Below are 24,017 nucleotides of genomic sequence, written 5' to 3'. Positions count from 1 at the left end.
ATACAGGTTTTCTTATTGCCACTTTTTCATGGGCTACGTTTGATTTACTTTTTAGTTCATTTGCACAGCATTTGCACAAACATGGGCCTGAATATTTTTAACTCGCCCTCGTTGGTACGGATTTCGGTAATTGATTCTTGCATGCATGACTTTGGCCCACACACCATGGAAGTATACCTTCATGTACACACGTACACACTACAGTTGTAAAAATACATGCATCGATGGCACTCTAAAAGATGAATTGAATTTTTATGAAGTAATAAGATTTATTTCAACTTCTGAAAAAACAAACCATTCGACGTGTGGTGTTACATTTCAGTATAAGGTAGATCCAGTACAAACTTGGTGCCATCCAGTCATAACTGTAATAATAGAAAACATCACCGTCCACAACACAATGTGACAACTTCAAGCTGTTGAACATTATAATGTACATCACAGTTGTTGTACAAACACTATTCAATGAATATTACTGTACTGGAACGGTTACAAAATATTGGATCATGAAACACTTATCAATAAACAAAATTTGTCTGTCAAATTTGGAAGTGGCTGTTATTTTATTTTGATGAATGGTATGGTATTCTGCTTCATGTACGCGAGCGATCGGAATGAGTGATGTCATTACTAGAGTTAGCACTACGTTCGACCTTTGACCTTATTATCACCATATTAAATATAAACATTGAATGTGTTCAAAACCTTGATGCATTAAATTTCACCAAACTGGCATATTTGACATGCAAGATGTTATACCATTATGAGATCTATTCTGAGTATTCATGTAAACTTACTGTAATTCAAAAATACATAAAATTGTAGACTGCAATATTTTAATGTGTAAACCATGATTATCATAATGTGAACTGAACATATATATAGTTTGAAATTCTTTGATAAGAATGAACATTAACATTAACATGTGAACATCAAAAACAAGCACTTCTGATTCATGTTTGAAAATGTGCCTTTTGAGAACCATCACACAACACAATAAAATTCAGTCAATATTATAACAAATCTATTTTTTGAAACTCAAAGTATGCCATGATTACATTTACTTCAGTAAAATCAGTCACTTCTGATCACATGATGGATATAAGGGACAGTGTCTGAATAATTGACTTTACAAAATAAAATGATGTTAATTTTTATGATCTTAAAATCATTCAATCCCAAATTTGATAATTTTCATATATGTGATATCTAGGCATAAGGAGTACACTTATCAATTATTTCTTGGGTTTTCAGAAAGATTGTGTGGATGAATGCAATAACTTACTGATAATTTTCCATTTTGATTATTTTAAATGGTTTGTGTTCACCACTAAGCTTTGTATGGAAACATGGTTCAACAAAGATAACTAGTTTTAATTTTAACACTTTTATTGATTATTGGCAACAAAATAATTACCAGTTGAAAAAAAACCCCACATTGTAGCAAATAATTTGTGTGAATTACAGTGTATTATCAATGTCACTGAATAGTAATAAAGTATGTGGCATATATGTGACATGTATACAAACACAACATGAGACATGTCGACAACTGAGTCTCCAGTCCAAATTTCACTTTACCCTAACACATGGGTCATCTTACAGGGTTTGACGTTCCCTTGGTAATATTGTTATTTGACACATACTAGCAAGTTTATGTATAATTTGGTCTATAGTCTTTGGTAATGACATGAATGCAAAGTGTTTTGTGTTATAGAAATACTATTAATTCAACTGACAATCTAATTCTCACTTCAAATAAATCAAGTTATCCTTCATTCCAGATATCACTTTAGTATCTTAGTAGAAGTCACCCTTTCACATTCAAATGTTTACAAATCCCCAAGTAGACGAGCTGATTCATATAATGCTAACAGATTTGTTGTATTTCCATCTTCTACATTTTGTGTCTGTAGTAAGGGTAATGTTTCGACTGACTGAGTGTTTTCAGATAGACATTGTGAATTGACAGTTACATGGTTTATCATATTTGTAGATCCTACAGGTGTGCATAGACTAGTAGCTGGCAGGGTAGTAGATCCTACAGGTGCGGTACATAGACTAGTAGCTGGCAGGGTAGTAGATCCTACAGGTGCGGTACATAGACTAGTAGCTGGCAGGGTGGTAGATCCTACAGGTGTGCATAGACTAGTAGCTGGCAGGGTGGCAGATCCTACAGGTGTGCATAGACTAGTAGCTGGCAGGGTGGCAGATCCTACAGGTGTGCATAGACTAGTAGTTGGCAGGGTAGGATGGCAATCAGTGACAGGCTGCAAGTGTACTGGCCAAGTACCTGTTGGAAAAAATTCAGTATGGCCTTGCGTAAATGTATCTTGATACATCCTAGGATGTGATGGCAAATAATCTAGTTGTGTATTCACTATTTCAATTTGCCTGTTCCCTGGTATTTGGTCCTGGGTAACGCCACCATATTGCTGACTATTGTTTTGGCTGTATATGTTAGGCATACGCATAGGAAGTGAGTAGGGTGCAATTGGTAGCTGTTCACACATCTTATCCATTTTGACTTTTACTCGATTGTGGTCCAAGGTTTTGTTGTGGCCATGTTGTTTTGGCGTTGACTGTGACAATATGGACTCCATAGTGAACAGACTTCTACGTGGTCTATGGGTATTGTCATTTTCGTTTCCATCCTCAAACGTATCCGTACCAAATGCCAAATCATCAGAATGAACAGTCTTAGACATAAGCTTACTTTGTTGTTGACATGCAGCCCTCTGTTCCAAGGTCACATTTTTCCAAGACGGGTTTGTTTTTTCTTGATCGACGCTGCTGTCAGATTTCCGTTGTTGTTCAGTTAAGATGGATATTTGTTGTTGCATATTTGACAATGCAACGAAAACGTCGTCTAAAAGGTTATCACGATCTGTCCCCGAGTCAATACGATCGGTCGCTCTACTTTCACGTTCTTCTTCATACGTCTTTATACTCTCTTCTATACCAAGTTTCAGAAGTAGTTCATCTTGCTGTTTTGTCACAAAAACAACATCGCTTTTTGGAGCTTCCGGGTTCAGAGTTTTTTCATCTTGCTCACGGGTATCTAAAGCTGTCTTTTTCCCAGGCCAATTCACTCCTTTCATTTTCCACAAATCAATTACTTTACTTTCGCTTTTCCTTGTTTTAATATTTTTGGGAGTAGACTTTTCATCAAAATTTGCGATAAGCTCTTGGATATCTGAGGTTTCTACTGGCGTATTACCACCCAGAACAGTCTCCAGTTTTCGTGCATCAGTATTGACTTCCAGCCAATTTACTGTGCCGTCAACTGACAGATATTTGTCCGTATTGCTGTTGATTAATTTGCCTCTAATTTTAGAAGCGTAGGTGCTACGACTTGCTGTTATAGATTTACAAAATTGCACTAATTGCAGCTTTTTTTCTTTAATTTTCTCCTTAGTTGCTTTGATTTCATTCCCAAGATTTATCATCTTTCTTTTTTCTTTTCTGTGTTCACTTCGACCGATGTCTTTGCAGAATGACGCACTTTCACACTTCGGAAATTTACAGTTCAACACATTATGGCCTAATTTTTGGTGACAATTACTGCACGAAGGGCCGTGTTTCGTGGTTGTTGTAGTCGGCCGAAAGGATTCCTGCATACAACATAGGTCTTTTTCTAGTCTTTGCAAATTTTCGGAAATATTTCCAATTTCCATATCCATGTCAAATTTCATTTTCTCAACTGGGGTCATGTACGTATCACTCTGTGATTTGACGTATTTTTGTGTATCACTTGTGTGTGACTGGGTGGATTTTTGCGATGAACCCCCGAAATCACTGCGTTGTTGTTTACCTGTATGTGACATACTAGTAGCATCTTCGTTCGTTGGCGAACGTGACCGCTTCCCCTTGGCGGAAACATTTATTGTTGTCATGGTCGTAGTGGGTTGATTGACAAAGTGGGGATTAGTTCCAACATGCAGTTGCTCAACATTATAAGAAGATTTCACCTTCGAGTTACTTACTGCTCCATTGTCAGACTCACTTGATGACTTGATTGCATCCTGCTTTATGGGGGTACGCAACTTGGATGCCTCATGTAAAAGTAATCGTTTATGACCCGGGGGTATTTCAGGTAGAAAGTCTTGGATGTCTTCACACGTTAATCGTGCAATAGCTCTCAAACTCGTGTATCCAGCCTTTTTTAGGGCCTCGACATAATTCAGAAGTTCCGAATCGATGTTTTCAAGCCACGTTTCCAATTGTTTTTCCCTTGTTGGCGTTCTAGCCTGGTAACCCCTACGTATCGCCGCCATGTTTAGAACCTCAACCTGACTCAGATGATGACAGTAGATTGATCATTTTAGCTTTAGACACTGGGCGTGGTTTTATCTTTTTGATATGCCGACTTCAACTTTTCTGTTTCGCGCGTCAAACTTTTCTATTTCGCGCGTCAATGTTTTGGCTTGGCGGGTGGATGTTTTCATTTGAGAAGTTCAGTGACATGTCCTGATAAGTAGTGGGCATACGCGCTGGCGGCGGCATCTTTTATTTTTCACTTTGAACACTTCGGTAATTTAAGCAGTAATATACATTTTAAAGTATGCCATGACGGGGCGCCCTCACACATCGCTCAACCCATCATGCACCCAACGCAACGCCCACGATTGTAGACCTTTGACCTTTGAACCGCACACAAACATGGGTCAGACGTGACGTATGCATGTGTATGCTCAATCATGTCGTCCGCTTGGCTGTCAACAGTGTTTGAAATCATGGGAACATTTCCCAACAGTTCACAGGCAGAAATCGATCTGTTGTACTATTTAGCTTTGATTATGGCTGGGACAGCGATCATTGTCTGTGTGTTATTACAATTCCTGAAAAGTCCGTATGGGAGGTATGGAAGTTCATCATGGGGCTTCGGGATTCATCCGAAGGTGGCATGGTTTCTCCAAGAATTACCGTCTTTCGCCGTACCTGTAACACTCATAATGTACTCAACAAGTAATAATGTACAGTCCACAACGAACCGACTCCTCCTTGGTATGTTCTTACTACACTATTTTCAAAGGTAACGTTGTCTGTCCATACATACATCATTAGGGCGGCCCTTTTTATTTTTCTGTTTCTCATCTCCCGACCGACCCTAATTTGCAGCTCCGACATTAGAAAAAAAAAAGTTTTTTTATTTCCGACCGACCCCTGAGCACAGCAAAATTGTAAGGTTCCCCATGGCGTCTTAGGCCAGTTCTGCCGAGGCCACGACCTTGCGACATTGGCCCCCTAAAATTACAAATGAAGCAATAATTTTCCAACCTTGCGTCGCTTTGGCGCATTCATTTTACGGCAGACATCAAAATTATCTAAGTCCACGGCCGGACCAGGCCAGGCTCTGACTCGACGTGAATCCCACAAGAAGTATACTGACTGTGAAACATCATATAAGATACAGTGACAACGCGCAGTTCTATTGTTAACATAAAAAATGCCACAAAAAGATCAACTTTGATAAACTTAATCTACAAATTAAAACATTAGAGGGATTAGATGAGACGTCGAAATGGACGTCTCTCGTCACATGTTTTGTCTACTGTCACTGTCGTGACCTCTGACCTAATCACTGACGTGTGCGAAACACTGAACTTGCTACCGGAACATCTGCCATGCCACAGCTCAGAAGCCTTCGTGAACCAAATTTATGGGACAGGTTGTGATTTTCATTTGTTGATGGGTTAAATTAGATGAGTACATGTGTATTTTGATTCCGAAAAAGCTGTGTTAGGGGATCGTGTTGCATGATGTTGACAGTGCTAGTGACACATGTGAATGTTGGGCACTGAATCAATGAGTAATCACTGGCATGGCCACTATAGACGGCCGATGCATGTGCGCCCGGTCAGACATGAAGAACGAACTTGTTGTGCAAATCAGAAAAAAATTAATGTAATATTTACAGAGCATCCCAACTTTGACTTTGTTGATAGTTTTAGTTAAAGATTCAAGTTCTGAGTTTCAAGGACACCTCATGTCAGCTTTCCGTATCATTGCAAGTTTACGGTACGTAACTATGCTGTCATTTGATATAGCAGGACCAAATCATGATACACAGCCAGTAACGGTTAATTAATAAAAAATAAATTATTTTAAAGTTTGTTTGACTATTATTTGTAAGTTTTTCGTTCACATTTGGTACTTTTTAAAGTCAGGGATTTTTTTTCTTCAAAATGTCATGAATTTGAAGAGGGAATGATAAACACAGCAGTGTACTAACAATTTTAAAAATGAAACAAGTGGTTACAAGTTTAGGAATTCTCAAAGTTTTTATTCAATCATATGTTCACTGTGACTTATTTTGAAGTTGGTCATTGTCCTTGTCTGAAAAAAAGGAATTATAAATTTTAGCACTGGGAACTGTTATTATGAATGGAATTTTTTTATGTTGTTAGTTAATGGTCTATACGTAATGGAATATCTCAGACCACAGTATCTCTATAGTGGTCTGAGATAATTTATATGAATATTTCATAAACAATAATAATTGACCCCACTCCCTGTCAAATGACACCACTTTTTGGAACTAAGGGGCCTGTGTCCCCACTTGTTGGAAACCTTGGCAGAACACCGCCGTCTACCCCCCCCCCCCTCTCACCCACCCACCCACCCAACCCCTTTGTTACGTCAGAGCAGCATGTGTCTTTCATCATGGCAGAAGCCGTTGAGGTTTGATGAGGGACAGGGCTCAAAATTAATACTGTCACGCGGTACATTTTGTTGCAATGCAATAATAGCTCAGAATATTTCCATCATTTTCAAAATTATGCTTAAAATTGGTAAAAGTCATACTGCATTCCAAATTTCTTGACCAGTTTTTAGCTTTAAATCAGTTGTATTATCTGGGAAATGACCGACTCCATAGCCGTTTCATGACCCATGACATGCATGACCTTTGAAGACATTCCAATGTTTACATTATTACTTTTAATTACTTATAAACAGTAAATCCCAAAGGGGTTCTGAGTTCTAGAAATGCTTGACATGTTATCTGGTGGATTATTTTGACAAGTTCACACTGAAGAAAAATGTTTCATAGAAGTAATGATATATATAAATGAAAATTCATCTAGCACACTGATCAGTGACAATCACGTACGTGTTTCAAAAAGTTACACACTAAAGTTCAAATTGGATAACTTGAAAACATTGTTAGCGATGGCAATGCCACTTTGATTAATAGGACGAATGTATTAGTACTCCTGATAAAATCACACAATAGTTCATGGCTACAGATATACACCCATCAGGATGATAAGTATTTAATCATCTTCTTACAAAGTTGTTCTACAGACTTGTCAACCTTGCTAAAATGAAGGAAAGAGACTTGTAACAAGGAAATCAATAAAGAGAAGAGAAATGAAGTTGTATAGAGACTAACAGGACAGAAAGGACAGAGAATAGAACTGAAAAAATACATTTTTTTTTTCTTGCCCCCCTTTTTTTTTTATTTCGCCCGCCCGACCCGCCTGACTATTCCATTGGAGATGAGAAACAAAAAAAAAAAAAACCTCACCCTTACATGTATAATAGTCTTCTTTAGGGGAGAACCATTTGATTTCGGGGGGGGGGGATTGTCGGCAGGTGAATTTGATCCCGTAATGGCTTAAGAAGAAAAATTTGTTCCAACAGACAGAAGTAAAAAAAAATTTGTTGCGATGTGCTGAAATCAGCAAAATTTGGAATCCAATTCTCCCATATCTCCTCATGGTGGTGCTAATATTTTCAATATTTGTGAGCAAGCCCTATGTTTTTTCCAGTGACATGTAGGTATAGTTATGTTAAACAAGGAAAAACAATTTGCCTTGTTTCAGCATATGGAAAAAATAATTTGATACAGGACTGACAATAGCAAAAAAAATTTGCTGTCACAGCGATGGGGAAATTTTTTTGCTGCCATACCCACTTCCTCCATCCCCCCTCGAAATCAAATGGTTCTCCCCTTATAGGCACAGTACAAGTCCTCCTTGCAGACAGAGTAATGTACGTCGGGACTAGATTCTGACAATGTCCCTCCACCCTTCTTTGTTTATGGACAATGTCAGAATTCAAGACCTGTACACCTTTTGCAAGCAGGATTAGCACAGTAGGTGCTAGTACTGTATTCAAGAACATTATGAATATCTTTGACCTAGCCCCACTGACAGATGCCTGACTTTAGACAGGGCCAATGTCAGGATCCTAGATCAAGTTTCTGAATCTGTGCAAGCAGGCTGTTTTTGATGTTGTTTGCAGTGAAGTGACGCATATAATCAAAACATTGTCCATAAAAGATTTCCTGTGTCTTACTAGTAAGATTAACTGAAATTATGTGTCAATCAATATGGATTTAATGTGTTCTTGGATAACACCATACCCAGACCACCTACCTAAGTTATAAACTTATCTAGATAAGAATCTTACAAAATCATACTTTTATTATATATATTACAGTTTAGTTTTAATAATTTCATTACATTACAGAACATTTATATTTCCCTTTCTAATACGAGGGGGTAAGAAGACTCCGGTCACACCAATGATTTTAGCCTTCATGTTCTGTCTCTACAATGGTTATATGCAGGGGAGGACTCTCACCCAGTATGCTGTATATCAGAAGGAGTGGTTGTACAGTCCTGCTTTTATTCTTGGTAAGCTTCAAAGGGTGAAACCTTTTAATATCACGTTCCTCATCATATACTTTAAATATGATGAGGAATTGTTTGTCCAGATCACCATGATCAATGAGATCGTGGACTTTTTTCTGATCTGCCATAGAGGGCATATTTTTTAAAAACAAAAAATACAGTAAAATTTAAGAAATACAAAAATGTTTTAAATAGGGTCATTTAGATGAGAAGATACAATGAAATGTGGAGTAATGTTGGTTGAATGGCCTGGTGGTGGCAGTCCTAGATGAAGGGGGTACGCATGCTTGTTAGAAATTTCACGGAAAAGTTTTTTGTCGGCCATCTAGGTCCATGGAATCGTAAAAAGGATACCTACACTGTACGTGCAGTGTATGGATTAGGTGTCCTTGAAGGTAAAACCTCCCGGATTTCGGAAATAAGGAGGTGTTTTTTGCAGTGATTTTTTCCCAGATTCACTACAAAAAAGTGGGTGTTTTTCATTGAAATATTCTGGGAAAAGGGGTACATTTGAAATTTTGCTAACAAGCATGGGTACCCACCCGTACAGGGACTGCCACTACCGGATTGAATAGTTACCCCGTCAATACTCATACGCCTTGTTTTCTTGGTTTGTTAGGTTGTATACTATTTTTCCTTGGTATGACCATCAATATACACAGTGATCACGTCTTAAGAAATCTAAGGAAACCAGGAGAGACAGGATACAAAATACCAAAAGGTTTGTGTTTCTGCTTTTCTAAATACTTACAAAGAACAAGTACAATTTCATAATATGTCACAAAATGTGTGTTTGAATATTTACATAAATATGCATGTTTCACTTCAACAGTGGCATATTATGCTGATTTACAGAAGAACGTATTGAAAATGACACAAATTTTTTGCCAGCCCAAGGTGAAGTGCTAGCAAAAAATCAGTTTGATGATGATTGAGTCCTGGGGATTAATGTATAATTAGAATATCATGTGTTTTTCTGAGTTCAAGCAACATGCTTCATTGCAGTGGCCTTGGCTATTAAAATGTGTGGCACTTTGGATAAAAGTAAGAGCAGAAATGATGCTCAGTACTTGAAATAATGTGATCAGGCAATACCTTGTCGTGCATGGTCAATATAAATTCCCAGGAGCTATTTGAGAGTAACCCTCCAGCATATGCATTTTGACATTCATGGCCCCAACCTTTCTAACATTAATTTTTGATTAAGGATCCATTGGCCAGACCAGTAATATTTAGTGAAATTGTTTCTTTGTGTAGACAGTAGACAGGTATAGATGAGAAATATCTTCATCTACTGGGTCAGATACTTGGTCAATATATGTGCTATCGCTGAAATAAATTATATAATTACACAGTGTTGACATTTGCTGTATCCCTTAATACATGGAGTATGATTGAATGAAGCAATTATCACACCCTAGCAACCTCCATTGTTACCAATGGCCTATTATAATGGCACTTTGTGTTTTTGAAAATTCTGAATTCACATTGCAATGCACCTTCCGGAGTTTTCCGAAAACAAGCTCATCCGAAAAGTTGCCCATGGGCGATCATTTGGCGGGTGGGCGTCTAATGGGTTTTTCAGATTCACTACGGCAAGAATTTTGCCTTGTTATATTGGTAACGTTAGTTTTTATTTAGTTCGGATGTTCCATTGAAAAAAACCATTAACTTATAGTGCCAATAAAAAATGGTTGTTTTTTACACGAGGAGAATGTGATCGTGAAGGTAGGTACATACACCTTTGTGCTGAGATCGATCAACAAGTCGGTAGATGACTCATGGAGACCCGCAGACGTCACTGTCAATGCGACACACTGGGTCTAAAAATAGGTCAGGGTAATTTGCACGGTGAGTGTGCACACAAAGTGAATTACATCGACTGAGAGTTGAAGTAATGTGTAATGTCATGTATAAATGAGTTCATGGAGATTTAACGATCAGTACAAGGCTAATGTCAAGTTTATCACATGGCTGTTGAGTGTTGACTGCCAAATAATCGCCCTGAGCTTCTATTTAGTTCCTCTGTTGTGGTTCCGAATTTGCTGATTTTCCGAATAGTGGCCCAGGGCTAGTTTTCGGAAAACTCCGGTAGTACCTGACATACTTTCATGTCTCAATTTTGGCACTTCTAATGTAGTAATCTCTCCGCCGTAGTCAACTCTTACAACCAATCAAATAAATTTAATATCCTAATTTATTCTTTTTTATCCAGGTCTCTGAGCCATTGTTTTAACTTCATGTGCAATTTTCAGAATGAGGAACTGTTTGGTAATTTTAATGTTTTAGGAACATTTTATATTAGTACATAATATTAGCAATGTTCTTTACTATTTATTTATTTATTTATTTATTTATTGTAAATACATGTACTTGTTAAATCCATCTTTTTACAAGCCTGTAATTTGGGTAACTTGTTAGTTAGATAAATAAATAATAAATAAATATATAAATGTGTGTATAAAAAGTTATCCAACCTGTAGTACCTGGCTATTTACAGTGTTCCTTCACCTCATCCCATTTCTCCCAAATCTTTCCTAGGTGGACTTTTTGAGTATGTATCTGGAGCCAATTTTTTTGGAGAAAGTTTGGAATGGTTTGGTTGGGCGATTGCGTGTAATACTTTACCAGGATATGCTTTTGTAGTGTTTACAGCCTGCAATATAGGACCAAGAGCTTATCATCACCACAGGTAAGATTTGAAGGAGGTGCATTCAGTTGATCATTAAAATTGTATTTTTTAAAGTTCAGTGTGTGTGTGTGTGCATCTGTATGTATGTATGTATGTATGTATGTATGTATGTATGTATGTATGTATGTATGTATGTGTGTGTGCATGCTTGCCTGCTTATGTACGTGTGTGTGTTTCAGATGACACCATCTGTATGTGTACATGCATGCATGCGTGTGTGCGCACTTACATATACTTATGTGTGTGTCTCTCAGAAGAAACCATTTAATTCATTGTATCCAGTTTTAATGATCACCCAAAGGAGAATTGATCTTACACTGCCCTAACAGCATTGATGCTGTGTAAAGACCAGGAAAATGTTATTTTGAGTTTGTGAAATGTGCATCATTTCTAAAATAGAGAAGAGGAATTTCAGTTTGTTTTTTGGCAGATGCCTTTAATTAGTACATGAGGATGGGGTTGGTATCTAGTATTGTTTATTTGTACCCATTATGCTATTATGTTTGGCACCTTGTAAGTGTACCATTGGTGTGTATAGCTATGTCATGACTTGTTATAAACACGATATAATGGCCCTTTTTCCCAAGGACTCAAGGAGGTAATTATGCAAGTTCTGAGTGCCCCAGTCACTTTACCAGGGTTCCCTACCAGTGTTTTTGCTAAGGATGGCAAGGCAATAAAAGCTACCTGAGTTTCTCAGTCACTTTACTTGGGTTCCCCCCCCCCCAAAAAAAAAAAAAGAAAAAAAAAGAAAAAAAGAAAAGAAAGATACATTGCATGGGAAAGCAAGCCTTCCATCATTTACTGGATTTCCTTATTTCTCTCACCAGTATATTCCCCAACCTTAGTAAAAAGAAAGATGATTTTATAATGAGTAAATGTTTGGATGTATATGTTTGTGTATACATGTATACATGTATGTATGTATGTATGTATGTATGTATGTATGTATGTATGTATGTATGTATGTATGTATAATGTATGTATGTATGTATGTATGTATGTATGTATGTATAAACATGTTTATTGAACCCACTGTTCTACCAGTGTGACATGTAAAATCAACTAAATGCAAATACATGTATATATGCATTTGTGCATGTATGGTATATATTTACATGAACGCAGGTGAAAACTGGACTGTCTCAATGAATGATATTCATGCAACAATGTATATTGACATGCTTCGTGGTATGCACATGTACAAAATTTGTTTTGTGATGAAGCTTAGTAACATTCACCGAGTCCATCTACAAAATGGTGACACTTCGTGAAATCGGTTTGTTAACGAGCAAGACACAGCTTCTATGCAAATCAGATAAATCTTTAAATTCTACTTTTTTACAAAATCAGTCTAGAGACTATCAGCAATCTGACTTGAGATACTGGCCTGTGAACAACATTTTTAGCCAGATAGCCAAGTCTGTGGGATACCGCAAAATGACACCAGGGATAATAATACAACCCATAACACCGAAGTAAAACGTTTTCTGTATGTACCACAATCATTTATAGCATCCATATCAACTACAACCCATAACACCAAAGTAAAACGTTTTCTGTATGTACCACAATCGTTTATAGCATCCATATCAACGTAGAAGTATACTGTTTCATTTGCTGATTGACCACATTAGAAGGGCCACATGCTAGGCTTGGAAATAAACCAATCGAAACAGTATACTTTTACACTTGATACGAATGCTATAAACGAGTGTAGCACTTAGAGAAAGTGCTTTACTTCAGTGTCACTCATTGTATGGAGACTGCATTCTGTTGCTGCCAAATGTATGAGTTCTTTATGTTGGTCTTTAGATTGATTAAGTGTTCAAAAATAATGGTTTTTGAATGTATTGCAATCATAGTCATTATCAATTTTGCAATCATTTTTAAAAAGAAAAAGACAAACATTTGCCAAATTTAAGTGTTAACTTTTATTGACAATACTATTCCAGTTTGACATATATATACACATACATGCCTGACACCATTAATCATAGAAGGTCTGTTCCATCTAGCCAATATTTTCGTAAACAACAATTAATCATACAAGGTCTGTTCCTTCTAGCCATATATTTTCGTAAACAACAATTAATCATACAAGGTCTGTTCCATCTAGCCATATATTTTCGTAAACAACAATTAATCATACAAGGTCTGTTCCTTCTAGCCATATATTTTCGTAAACAACAATTAATCATACAAGGTCTGTTCCTTCTAGCCAATATTTTCGTAAACAACAATTAATCATACAAGGTCTGTTCCTTCTAGCCATATATTTTCGTAAACAACAATTAACCATACAAGGTCTGTTCCATCTAGCCATATATTTTCGTAAACAACAATTAATCATACCAGGTCTATTTCATCTAGCCATATATTTTCGTAAACAACAATTAATCATACAAGGTCTGTTCCATCTAGCCATATATTTTCGTAAACAACAATTAATCATACAAGGTCTGTTCCATCTAGCCATATATTTTCGTAAACAACAATTAATCATACCAGGTCTGTTCCATCTAGCCATATATTTTCAGAAAACAACAATTAATCATACCAGGTCTATTTCATCTAGCCATATGTTTACGAGTCTGATCACATACATGTCAGAATGATTTATCATGTATATACTTTTCTGTACATCTCTACCAAATACATTACATACCATGCCCTTCCTTTTTTGCGAGCACCCATTTATTTTAATGAATGTTCAGCCAGAAAGCAAACACAAATTCTTACTGGGTTTTTAATTTTTCCTGCCGTGAGATGACATCAGTAGCATCACCACATGATTAGAATCAACTCAGAGGGTTGAGCTGTATGATGTAAACATGATTACCATATTCATTTGAGGGTGGAATGTTGCTATGGGAAATTGTAGTCTAATTTTAGGTTTAGATAAATTATGGCATCATAGGGGAATGGCATTTGAGCTGAAACTCCCGTCCTTTTGATGTAAAACACTCGCTCATCAGAACAACAGTAAATATCGTCCCAATCAGTCCAGCGGTTTTTGACTTTAAGTTGTTTATACACATACACACACACACACACACACACACACACACACACACACACAGACAGACAGAAAGAAAGACAGACGGACACTTTGCCATGCCTATAGCGCTACTGAACCTTATCAGTCCAGTGGTTTTTTACTGTTTATACACATACACACACATCCAAACACACACACACACACACACACACACACACACACACACACACACACACACACACACAGACAGACAGAAAGACAGACAGACACTTTGCCATGCTTATAGCGCTACTGAACCTTATCAGTCCAGTGGTTTTTTACTTTAAGTTGTTTATACACATACACACACATCCAAACACACACACACACACACACACACACACAAAGACAGACAGACAGACACTTTGCCATGCCTATAGCACTACTGAACCTTATCAGTCCAGCGGTTTTTGACTTTAAGTTGTTCACACACACACACACACACACACACACATATATCCACACAGACAGACAGACAGACAGACACTTAGCGATGCCTATAGCACTACTGAACCTTATCAGTTCACTTGTGCTAATAATCATCTCTGAAAGAGTTCTTATCTGCTGTCCATTCTTCAGATAAGATGCACATGTACATCAAACTATTGAACCAGAGCAAGAAGCCAGATCTTGGATGTAGTTAGTGTTTTTAAGGCGCGTAATTGGGAAAATGAGACCCTATCATGAAGTCACCAAAATATATCTTTGATGTCTCTTTCATATTTCTTGATTTTTCTGATTTTTCAGATGGTACGTACAGAAGTTTGATGACTATCCAAAGAACAGGAAAGCCTTCATACCATTCTTGTTATAGAGGTGCAAAAATGTCACAATTTTAATAACATTTCAGACCACCCAATTTGGTAAAGTAATGTTGTTGTTTTTGTAAAGCTGCACCAGCTGCAACATTTTTTGTAGCTCTTTTGTAAGATGTGATGATTTAATCGTAATATCGTACACCGGCCTGAACAGTATTGCATTACCTGTGGATAAACATATTTGTGTACAGGTTGTATGGTGCAATGTATTCAGTCGTATTGATTTTCCGGTCCGGCACCTAAAACTCAGTACTTGAAATGCAATCACGATTTTAACTTACTACTATATTACTTGTAGATGAAATAGACCTGAAATAGACATGTATATAAATGTCTAATTATTGACAATTTAACAATTGTCAGTGAATATATTGTAATCTGATAAAAAAAATAATAATACCCCATTTACAAGTTCATGCATTAAATTTTACTGGCAAAATTCAACATTATGTGAAACTTTATGGAAATCTGCATAAACGTTAGCATATTTTTATCACAAGATATGGGCACAAACCAATATAAAACCATGTTAGAAACTCCAATAGTCTGTAAGGTACAGTACACTGATGGGGCACCCTAACAACACGGTGTATCTTGCAGTCTAATACTGGAATAGCAAAAATCTACATAGTGTTATTGTTTTATTTTATCTTGAGAAAGAAATTATATATGTGAATTATATTATCAAGTTAAATATTGATGGATATTTACTTTAGAGTCTTTATACTTTTTAGGTAAATTTTTGATGAAAAAACCCTGCAAAAGTTACAGATAAACTTTTAATTTTGGCCACCTTTGTGTTTCAAAGATTTGTGAAGGCAAGTTAACAAATTATTGTTAAGAATTAAAATCAACAACTTTGAAGTTCAGAATTTTAATGGACTGAGTTTTGACAGGTGGCACTGTGTGTGCACTTTACAAACCTTGCAATAGTTGTCTAGAAATGCTGCCGATCAGAACTGCATTTTGTCACTAGTGGACAATAAAAAATGGCTTTGAAGGGGCCACAAAGTCTTCTCCTTACCAGACCATCAAAACTGATATACTGATACAAAAATAACACTGATATAGGTTCACCCCATGTTCTTATCAGTATGTTTATGTCTGTGAAAGTTGGTCATATTGCCATATTACTAACGTTAACAGACATAAGCAAACTGATGAAATCTACATCTGAGACACCTGCTATTATTTTTGTAGCAATGCCAGTTTGATATATAGTGCGATTGTAATAAGGAGAATTACTTTACAGCACCTTCAAAGCCAGTTTTAATAGTCCACCACTAATAAAACGACATTCTGATCATCTAAATTTGTAGACAACTGTTGACATGTTGCAAGTGTTATATTGGCCATATCTAGTGGAAACATTGTTGTAAACTACAGCCTCTTTTATGGCTCCGTCCAAGATGCGCCACCAGATGTGTTGTGGAAGAAATAACAGCCCTGGTTTGTGAGAATGAGTAGACAAGACAGACGGCCATCTGATTGTCTGCTACTTTATGATTCCAGAACTTGTTTAGTTTCAAATGTACAAAAATACGAAATGAGTGTAATTTCAGTAAATAAAGTTGATTATAACCTTGATGTTCAAATATGTAGTCCTTAGTTATAACTTGTAAAATCCAGTTATCACATAATTTAAATGAGAAATGTGATTTTAGGGTGTTCAATCAGTTGCCAAAGACTATTTTTTTTTGCATGCTATCAGAGCCTGGTACACTGTTCACAAACAAAATGCGTTGACCACTTCTACAAAATCTCCTGTGAAGAATGCATGACAAAGCCTTATACAGCTATGTGACAACTATAGAAATGGAAGACCTGCAAGTGGTTAAAAAAGATAAAATAGGGGTATTGTAGTGGATGGTGATGTCCGGAAGAAAGCAGAAACGAAAACTAAATAAAAGTATACAAGGCTAAAAAGGGTAAATGCATGAATTACTACATTCGTGGCTATTAAAAAATAATCTGGCAAGAGACAGAACATTCTTAGTCATCTGCTAAGAGATCATCGCTTCTTGAGCTGGGGTGACATTGTGTGATCGTCCCTAAATTGGGCCCTATTAAGTGTGTCCATCCATCAGTCCATACATCCATTCATGCACACCAAGTCCTTTAGTTCTGAAATGCTTGAGCTGATTTAAATCAAGCGTGGTCAGTGTAGTAAGCATTGTAGAAATATGCATGTCACTTTTGATTTTTGTTTCATCTTTGTGATAGGAATGAGTGGTGACCATATTTGTGATCTCAAGGCATATCTCTTTAAATATTAGTCTCAGCCATCTTAAAAAATCCGGACACCCACTCAGGAGATCCCATTGGTCTTCAAAACAACATACAGTCCCTACATTAACATATCTCATGTACGTGATGCAATAACTAAACACAGGGACGTAATAGCAAACAATGAGATATTGAATCAATTATAATTTATATCCCAAAAAAGACTAATCATAGCACAAAAGCGAAACAAGAACTTATAATTAAAAGACAAATTACGGTTAACACTAAATTGAAGCATTCCGAATTTAAAAATCTAGCGGAAAAAGAACTAGATGATAGGAATGTTGAAATACTGGCATCTCTTCTTGATGAACAATACAAGTAAACTCTGGGCAAACAAATACGGGAAGGTGAATTTATCACAACAAATGCGACTGATGAAGATACCCTATAGCTGGTTTCGAAACGTTCAGCTAGAAGGATCAACAATTACCGATCCGGGAATTACGTATCGCCAATAGTTTCCCTACTCAAACCAACCTGTACGTAACAACCACACGGCCGGTTATCTCTAACCCAACTACCATACAACCTGGATGAACTTTGTCTATGTTCGGAGCCCCCCCCCCACCCCCACCCTCATACATTCAATCACCGAGTATCCAGTGCCTGTGAATCCACTTTTCCTCTTACCATACAGTCATTTACTTCTGCGCATCGAGCTCTGCTTGCAGAGATTATTCTCGCTATAAATCTTCTTTATTATTATTGTTATTATTATTATTACTATTATTATTGTTACATCAAAATTCAGAATATGAATGATTAAATTGAAATATTTTTTTTTCAATGACTTAAGAGTATAGAAAAATGAAAGGAAATCTGTGTGCTATACATGTACAATTCTGTTGTTACGTCCAAAGCTTTAAGCAGACTGAAGAAGTGTAAGCTCTTTTCAATAGTATATATTTTTTGGGTCAGTGTGGACTCGCAAAATGCCATGCGCCAGTGACATAAAAATAAACGTACCTTTGTAGCTCTGTACTGTACAGTTTAAGGGGACTTATCGATTGCAGTTTTACGATTTGTATCTTTGAAGTTTTACAACTTTCGAGAAAATTACGAGATACTCAGAGATTGAGTCATATGTAGGTGAATTCACGTGGTTCTTGATGAATTATACTAGTAATCATCAAGATATAATTCTGAGATGTAGTAAAGTGGTGTGTTTGAAGCTCAAAATAATTTAGAAAAGCTGCGGTATTGCACCTTTAAAACCTTTCTTCATTTTGAACTAATTCGTTCAAATGGGTACATAAAATAGTAACTTTTTATTTCAGTTTCGTCAAGAATAAATTAAGTCCTAAAGATAAAGCGGTTTAGGACTGAAACGTCAGATTTTGTCAATTATTTTGGATCGTAAATATACTATTTCCCTACCTACCTCTCAATTCCAATTCCGGTTTATAGCAGCGTTTACATTACTCTCCGTTACCCAGACTCTCAACCCCCAGCAGAGCAAGTGAGCCATCAGCGCTGAGGCTGGGTAACTGCATGAGACTACGTTTACACATGCATTCAATCGTAAGAAATCCGACGTTCAATCTCAAAACATCAAACTACCCCCCCCTTTCCCTCACGCACGGTAACCCCTCTTTAAAGTAACATGTCCGTAATATAGACCGCTCTAAGATTTATGTTTACAGGGACAAAATGTGGATTTCCCTCGGCAAGATCGGATAAAATCTTTTGAAATAAACAGCCAATTACTTTAAGCCTAATATAACGTTATTTATTGTGACTTGAAAACAGATAGGAAAAACATTGATACAAACGACATACATCCTATAATTTACCAATGGTAAATGTGAAAAATAAATGACATATCAACATAAAACATCGCAATTTATTTAGTGCACGTCCCGCATGAAATATTTGCTTCACTGATTTTGATATCAGACAAGTGTATTTTCATATGTGTCGGATCTGGCGTCGGACGTAGTGTAGTTGTAGAGAAAACACTAAGAGTACGTGTTCTACTAATATTTATGAAATACAGTTGTGTTCTTCGTTTAAACGAAGTCATTAAATCGAGTCCGCATCACATGGTTAGAAATGCTGTTTGACATTCTCCTTGTTCAATGGTACAGCGTATTATTTAGGGAGTATCTCATAATATCTCATGAGATCGGAAGCGAAATTCTTTCGTTTAGATCAAGATTTTCATTCTCTCTCTTTGTCTCTGTCTGTCTGTCTGTCTGTCTGTCTGTCTGTCTGTCTGTCTGTCTGTCTGTCTGTCTGTCTGTCTGTCTGTCTGTCTGTCTGTCTGTCTGTTCTCTCTCTCTCTCTCTCTCTCTCTCTCTCTCTCTCTCTCTCTCTCTCTCTCTCTCTCTCTCTCTCTCTCTCTCTCTCTCTCTCTCTCTCTCTCTCTCTCTCTTTCTCTCGCTATTGATTTGACACTGACTGGAAATCACAGAGAAACGTTTATTATAAATCACCATGCTGTGTTAATATCCGAATCATGTTTATCTTCCATTTAGACAAAATAATCTAAGGTTCACATCACTTAATTTCTTGCCCTTGGCAAACTGGCGAGCATATTTGTGATAAGAAAAGCAAATTTGCCTGTTACCTCCAAAAGTTTAATACATATGGACACCATTGAAGTGTCTACCCTCCCATTATCAATGGTTAGCCTTCCAATGAGACATTGACCATTTACCATGACAAACATTTTCAATTAAATGACCAATTTTTCTTTCTTTCTAAGTTAACTCAAGAAGTTGAATAAACAATGACTCCATATATTTAAATGCCTATACACCAAAGGAATGAAAGGTAAGCTTTCTTTTTATACTTTGACCTTTGACTTTGACTGCCATGTTCAAGGTCAAATGACAAATTGGTCAATAAATTATGCAGTTCTGTACCTAGAGACACCATTCAAATTTGCACTATAACTTGCCATATAACACACCAATTGGGCGATTTGTCTTCAATGAAGGCTTCGGCAAGTTTTATCTTGATAACTTGTGCTTCAGTGCGACTTCAGGAATGTTTCAGGAATGGCTTTCAAGTGGGAAAACGCACATAAACCCGAATGATCTATCGTTTGTGCAATGTAATTGGTTACAGATTGAATGAATTCAGTGAACTACAAGAATGCACCGTTTCATGTTGTGGTTACTCCTAAAGAATTGTATTCAGCGATATCTCTAATTCGGGATAAAACGTGCAATATACTTTCCGTATTTATCCCGATTCTGATAAATACTTTTGTTGACAGTTACCATGATCTATCTTGATTGGGTTATATACGGAAAGTACATTAGATGGTGTTACCGACGACAGAAAACAACTTTCTGATATTCGCGAAGTTGTAATGTTTTGCGAGGTCACCGTGAACTCTCAGCTGTCATGAATTAACAGTTAGAACAAATGTTTACATTTCGCGAATAGTATTCTTCTGAGATGACAACATCGATGTCAAATAATAACTAATTACAGACAGTTGGAAGAACAATGACGTAATCACATTGTTTAGCTTCTTTTCATACTTGTAAATATCATTTGCATTGAAATTAATGCATCAGCAACACTTCCGTTTTGTTCATTTATGGTGCTGATTATTTTATCATCCAATCATTTGAGTATTGTATATTTTGTGTTTATAAGAATTGAATGTTGAAATAAAATAATGAATTCATTCTTTGGAAGAGGACGAGCTGATCATGAGGCAAGGAGCGTCCATCTGCTCCCTGGCTGGCTACTTCTAAAAGGATCCTAGTTAAACATTATGTGTAGTCTCAGCTAATTCCCTTTCAAGTCCAAGTCGATCTCGTGTACGGAGTGGAGAGAGAGAGAGAGAGAGAGAGAGAGAGAGAGAGAGAGAGAGAGAGAGAGAGAGAGAGAGAGAGAGAGAGAGAGAGAGAGAGAGAGAGAGAGAGAGAGAGAGAGAGAGTAACATTAATGGGAGGAGGGTTATGTTAACATTAGGGGTCTCCCCTTCTATTTGTTACAATGATTTTATCCTGATTGGCATAAACATGTAAAATGATTTCAGATAAAATATTCTTTAAAGATGTGTACTGAAAAATTGCCTTTCACAACCGAAGTCAGACACGTGTCTCTTTTTGAAGGTCTCTTAGAGTAGAAAGCGTACATATATGCTTCCACATGCGCTATTTCGTAGTTACGTGCCACTGAACATTCAATGGTAATTACGCGATATAAACAGTTAGGGGTAGACCATACGATATCCTGGGGGGGGGCCTTGGAAGATTTGTGGAGAGTCATTATTTTTTTCCCACCTGCTTGCCTGAGAATTATTTTTTTCTCCTTCGCCTATGCTGGCAACTTTTTTTCCTTTGCTTCTTTGAGATATCCGGATTTTTTTTACGTCAATGTTGAACACCTACTTTTGTTGCCACAATTTTCTGTTTGGTTTTCGCACTGGGTAATACAGAGAGTAAAAAGATGCTGTTCTATCACACACATATTTTATTTAGAAAACTACATATTTCATACATTTTCAATTAAATAAACATCATTGAGGTTTTTATGCCATGGTATTTTATTTTATTTATAGTCAGGTTTGAACCCTTACATGAAGTAATATTTAAACAATTTATGAAAGAAACAGAGAAAAGAACAAATATATATATATATATATAACTCGGTGAGTATCAATCTGCTAAGACAGTGCTCTATACCGCAGTGGCAGAGCGTAATAGTTTTGGTAGTACTGGAACTCTTTCTTGGGTGTAACTCGGAGTTTCACGCATATTGCGATCATCAGACACTCTGATGACACTCTGTCTGATGATCGCAATATGCGTGAAACTCCGAGTTACACCCAAGAAAGAGTTCCAGTACTACCAAAACTATATATATATATATATATATATATATATATATATATATATATATATATATATATATATATATATATATATATATATATATATATATGTACCACAGGCTAACGAAAGTGACTGGTCCCTGACATGTGTTTGAAACTGTTTGTCATGATTTGACAAGTGTCCTGGTTGGAGAGGTACGAGCAGGTTGAACAGTATACTCGAACCTGTGCATCACTTCCCTGCCAAGATATATTTTTTTCTAGCAGCAGTGGTCCATCTTTTTTTTCATCACCCACTCATATCCGGTTATTTTTTCGGGATAATTATCCTGAGCGGGATAAACATTTATCCATATGGGGCGGGGATATTCCTGATTGTTTGTGTTTATTTGCATGATGAACGTGTACATGTGAAACGATCACAATTAAATAGCTAATTGCGGGAAAAACAAAGTTTAGTCATAGAAACGAACGAAACCCACCCCACACCAAATGAACGAATTTCGCTTTTCTGGGTCCATGCGACATATTGAGACATTCCCTCAGGCCGATCAATTTCTAAGAAAATGGTGTCCGGCGTTTTGGTACGGGATTGAGTCTGTAAAAGGACAAAGTCAATAAAATCTTATTTCAGCTTACATGGGCTCTAACGATTCTTTGCCTCTTAAATTACAAGCACCACTTGTGCATTGTAATTGGTTACAGATTGAATGAATTCAGTGAACTCAAAAAGAAAATATTATGGCTTACTTACCTTCTGACATAATCGTCGCTATTCGTGGATACTTTATCAATAGTATAGCTATTTATAGCTGTAACACTAGACACCAGATGCAATGTTTTATTTCAATTCCTATTTGAGAAACAATGCATTGTGTGTGAGCCTGTGTATGTATGCATTGTGTGTGATTGTACAGGGCAGCTACACCCACCTCCGGTGGTAGGAAACTTTATTCTGTGTCATGTAACTGCTGCCATTTATTATTTCATGACATCAACATACTGTTCTCGTTTAAAAATAAAAAAATACCTTCGAGGATGGTATTCAAAGTAAGCCCCCACCTCTCCATTCTCAATGCTCTTTCACTTACAGCGGTTAAAAGTCACTGATTTCGGCATGCGTTGTTCAGGAAAATACAATAATAAATCACGATATATTTGTATTGTCAGCTCACCCTAAACTTAACCTTTTAAGAAAGATAGATGTGTGTTCGCCAAATAAAGTTGTCTAAATATTGGATTGAAACCTTTCACTCTTCGACAAGCTTTTCTGGTCATAGATATCTTTCGTTATAACATTTTGAATTTCAACAGATGCGTTTTCCGACTCCCAAGTGACGTCTTTAATATAGGGCGAGGCAGACTGTAACGATATATGGTATTAAACTATTTTCGCGTGTGTATACACTTAGGCAATTTGTCATATTTCTCGGTAATCCTTTGACACGAGTAGTCTACATTGAGATATACTATACCAACAGCTGTGTGTGTGTGTTTCAGATGTGATGGCCTACACAAAAGACATGTGTGTTGGTATTGGGATAGTCCGATATTAACTGACAGCCTAGTCTAGTGACCCATACTGCAGTATACTGATGACAACGGCGCTGACAACTACAAAGGAAAAAAAATCCGCATTAAACAAACATCACGACTCTCTCCGACTGAAGACTCTCAACTGTAATAATGTCAAGAAAGTTTCAGACTGTTTTAAATCCCAGGATTTTACAAATACTCT

At 36.8% G+C, this 24,017-nt stretch overlaps 1 protein-coding gene across 2 annotated transcripts; it reads left to right on the top strand.

Moving 5' to 3' along the window:
- The first annotated feature begins 4,687 nt into the window (after window positions 1-4,687).
- Window positions 4,688-16,769, top strand: LOC144452034 (3-oxo-5-alpha-steroid 4-dehydrogenase 1-like). 2 transcript variants are annotated; one of them, XM_078143036.1, is made up of 5 exons: window positions 4,688-5,035; window positions 8,479-8,645; window positions 9,262-9,363; window positions 11,184-11,334; window positions 15,122-16,769. In XM_078143036.1, exons 1-5 carry the CDS (start codon window positions 4,701-4,703, stop codon window positions 15,186-15,188), a joined length of 822 nt encoding a protein of 273 aa, XP_077999162.1. In that variant the 5' UTR covers window positions 4,688-4,700; the 3' UTR covers window positions 15,189-16,769. The 2 variants fall into 2 exon arrangements, with proteins under 2 accessions (XP_077999162.1, XP_077999172.1); XM_078143046.1 differs by lacking the exon at window positions 15,122-16,769 and adding an exon at window positions 12,688-12,892.
- The last annotated feature ends 7,248 nt before the right edge of the window (window positions 16,770-24,017 follow it).

This window comes from Glandiceps talaboti, chromosome 2 (assembly GCF_964340395.1).
Source record: "Glandiceps talaboti chromosome 2, keGlaTala1.1, whole genome shotgun sequence".
Taxonomy (NCBI): Eukaryota; Metazoa; Hemichordata; class Enteropneusta; family Spengelidae; genus Glandiceps; species Glandiceps talaboti.
This window is presented reverse-complemented; position numbering and strand designations above follow the sequence as displayed.

Excerpts from the sequence above, each read along its gene's own strand:
- LOC144452034 (XM_078143036.1), top strand. The coding sequence starts at position 4,701 with ATGTCGTCCGCTTGGCTGTCAACAGTGTTTGAAATCATGGGAACATTT. Across the intron at positions 8,646-9,261 it reads CAGTCCTGCTTTTATTCTTG|GTTGTATACTATTTTTCCTT; the intron begins GTAAGCTTCAAA and ends TTGGTTTGTTAG. Across the intron at positions 9,364-11,183 it reads AGGATACAAAATACCAAAAG|GTGGACTTTTTGAGTATGTA; the intron begins GTTTGTGTTTCT and ends AATCTTTCCTAG.